General features: G+C 41.9%; 1 protein-coding gene across 1 annotated transcript; it reads right to left on the reverse strand.

Moving 5' to 3' along the window:
• Positions 1–1,138: 1,138 nt before the first annotated feature.
• Positions 1,139–2,062, reverse strand: LOC109154384 (trigger factor-like). The gene has a single exon (XM_019302187.1). The coding sequence runs from the start codon at positions 2,060–2,062 to the stop codon at positions 1,139–1,141; it is 924 nt and encodes a 307-aa protein (XP_019157732.1).
• Positions 2,063–2,644: the final 582 nt, after the last annotated feature.

The following is a 2,644-nucleotide window of genomic DNA, read 5'->3' on the forward strand; positions in this document are numbered from 1 at the left end:
ATGTCGTCTGTGATTCATGTTCAGTTGAGTTACCATGATTTACATTCTCCCAAATGCTCTATCGGATCGAGGTGTGGGGTGCCCTTAGGGTTGGAGTTCAACCTTTAGAAGAATGTATATAATTATATACTGAAAGAAAAGCTTCTTTAAGGCGGGTTTTGAACGAGATTGAAGATAGTATTAAGGTGACCCAACGTAATCTTAACTCTATGATTAAATGAGCATATTCATCAGGGTCGAGTTATATGTTATTGGACGGGTGGATTATGGTATTTCCTTTTCATCTTGAATCTTGAACGGACAACAGGTTTGGTAACTCTTACTGGGCTTTTGGTTGAAGGGAATTTAAATTCTCTTCCCATTTAATTCCCACCTAATTCTAAAGGCCACAAAATTCTCTTGTTTGGTTGAAATGAATTGCAATTCTCCCATTTTCATGGAATTAAAATCTCATGTCTCCCTGGGATTTTAATTCTTGGGAAAAAAAGATAGTGATGAGTCAAAATTACTCCTTCCCTTTTTAACCTAAAATTAATGTCTAACAACAATAATGGACATTTTTTACTTTATACTACTTATTCCCTTTCAATTCCCATGTATACCAAACATTGGAATTGAAATTCCCAGTAATTCCATTCCTGTAAACCAAATACTGGAATTTAAATTTCCACTTTATTCCCAGTAATTTATCTCCCATGGAATTGCAATTCCTTTCCCACGTAATTCCCCCTCTCCAACCAAACGCCCTGTTATAGTGGGAACCAAGGTTGTGCAATACACTAGGCGCTAGTCGTGCGCCAAATACCCGCCTAGGTGGAAGACACAAAATTAAATCATAATAATAATACACAGAATATTTATATTGGAGGAAAATAAATGTTGGTCCCGATAGAAAGAGATGAGAGTCTAGAGGGGGGGGGGGTGAATAGACTCTTTTCGTTAGAAGCCCTAAACGTCACCTTTCGGTGTCTTGGCGCAGCGGATAAGATAGATTTGTTTTAGATACTTTGCACGAGTTTGCGTAATTGGACAAACTTTCGGTAACGATAATAAAGGAATGATATGAGAGCAAAAAGGAAAAGCGTAAGTAAGGAGATAGAGAGGACACGAGATTTTATAGTGGTTCAGCCAATGTTGCCTACTCCACTCTTCTTCCACAACTGTGTTCATCATGATGTGGTGCTTCCGGATTTTCACCATGCATCGAGTGGCCATGTTCAGGTGAGGCTTCCTTTCTGTCCTCATGAGCTGGAAGATTATGTTGTTGTTGTACAGATTTGCTCAGATGCGGAATGATAGCACGAGACGAGTGAACTGGATTTTTACTGGATGCTTCATCCGAGTCTTCGTCTTCAGATGGTATTTTCAAGAGAGGTGGTCTTTGTGGACAGTTAGCATAGTCCGTTTCGACCAAGATAGTGTGGCTATCTTCTGGTTCTTCTTCTTCAGCACCTTCTCCTCCTTGTTGATTATTGTTATCATCATTATCATCATCATCAGTATCATCAGTACCACTGTTGTCGTCTTCTGTTTCATCATCATTGTTCTCGTCTTCATTTTCTTCTTCATCCTCTTCTTCGATTTCGTTGCCATGAACATCTTTCGTTCCACTAGCACTGCCTTTGGGATCTCGAGGATGATCTTCTGCCATTTTGGCTTTAATTTTGGATAGCAGCATGATGTAGCGAAGTTGTTTCAATTCGGCTTCAGTCGCTGGATCCATGAGAGGTTTATGAAGAGGGATTACCAAGGGAGCTTTGTCCTTCCCGAGAGATCGATGAGTTATTCTATAAGAGTACACTCGGTGGATCTCCTCAATTCGCACAGCCTTTGTGACGTCCTGAGTTTCAAGCCATTGAAGTGCGAATTCTTCTTCGTCGATCATGGCTTCAAAAGTTTCAAGAAAGGTTCTGAGAGGTGCCGTGCGCCACTTGTGCCATTGTAGAACTCGATTGTAATCTCTTTCAATCGATTCTCTGAGAGATTTATCGAGGGTGTACCGGTCTGGAGAAGATTGATGAGCAGATGGTTTCGGGACAAATGATGTTTGAGCAGCTGTCATTTCGTCTACTAGTGCAGGTTCTTGTGTCAGAATTACCTGCTCTGCAATAGTAGGTTCTTGTGGAAGAGATTGAGCATCATTTGGAGCATCAGAGGCTGCTTTCGGGATGTCTTCTGGAGAGCCCGGCTCGTGTGGAAGATTTTGACATCTTTCCTCCATTTCTACAGTAGCAGGTTCTTGTGTCAACTCTCGTAGGAGTTGCTCTGCTAAGGTAGGTTCTTGTGGATGAGGAACAGGAGATGCATTCGGATTGATGGATTTGTGAGCAACGGGACTTCTTTCGGGCAGAGAAGTTTTCAGTTCCCCCTCAGAGGTTGCTACTTTCGGGATGTCTTCCCCCTGTGATGTTGCTCCTTTTGATAAGGGTTCCCGGTTTTGAGCAGGTCTCATTCGACTTCGTTTGCTTAGACGAGTGAGAAGTTGATCATCATCATCTTCAGAGGAGTTCTGCACGATCAAGGTTTCGAGAAAAGGATCACCTTTCGTCTTTGGTTGGGAGATGACCGTCTTTTGAGTCTTAACCCGAGAAGAGGATTTTTCTTGTTTCTGCCGTTTTGGTTTTGGTTGAGCTTCTTCGTCTGC

This window comes from Ipomoea nil, unplaced genomic scaffold (genome assembly GCF_001879475.1).
Source record: "Ipomoea nil cultivar Tokyo-kokei standard unplaced genomic scaffold, Asagao_1.1 scaffold2647, whole genome shotgun sequence".
Classification (NCBI taxonomy): domain Eukaryota; kingdom Viridiplantae; phylum Streptophyta; class Magnoliopsida; order Solanales; family Convolvulaceae; genus Ipomoea; species Ipomoea nil.

Bases quoted from the DNA above. Each gene is read 5' to 3' on its own strand.
- LOC109154384 (XM_019302187.1), bottom strand. From the start codon at position 2,062: ATGACAGCTGCTCAAACATCATTTGTCCCGAAACCATCTGCTCATCAA.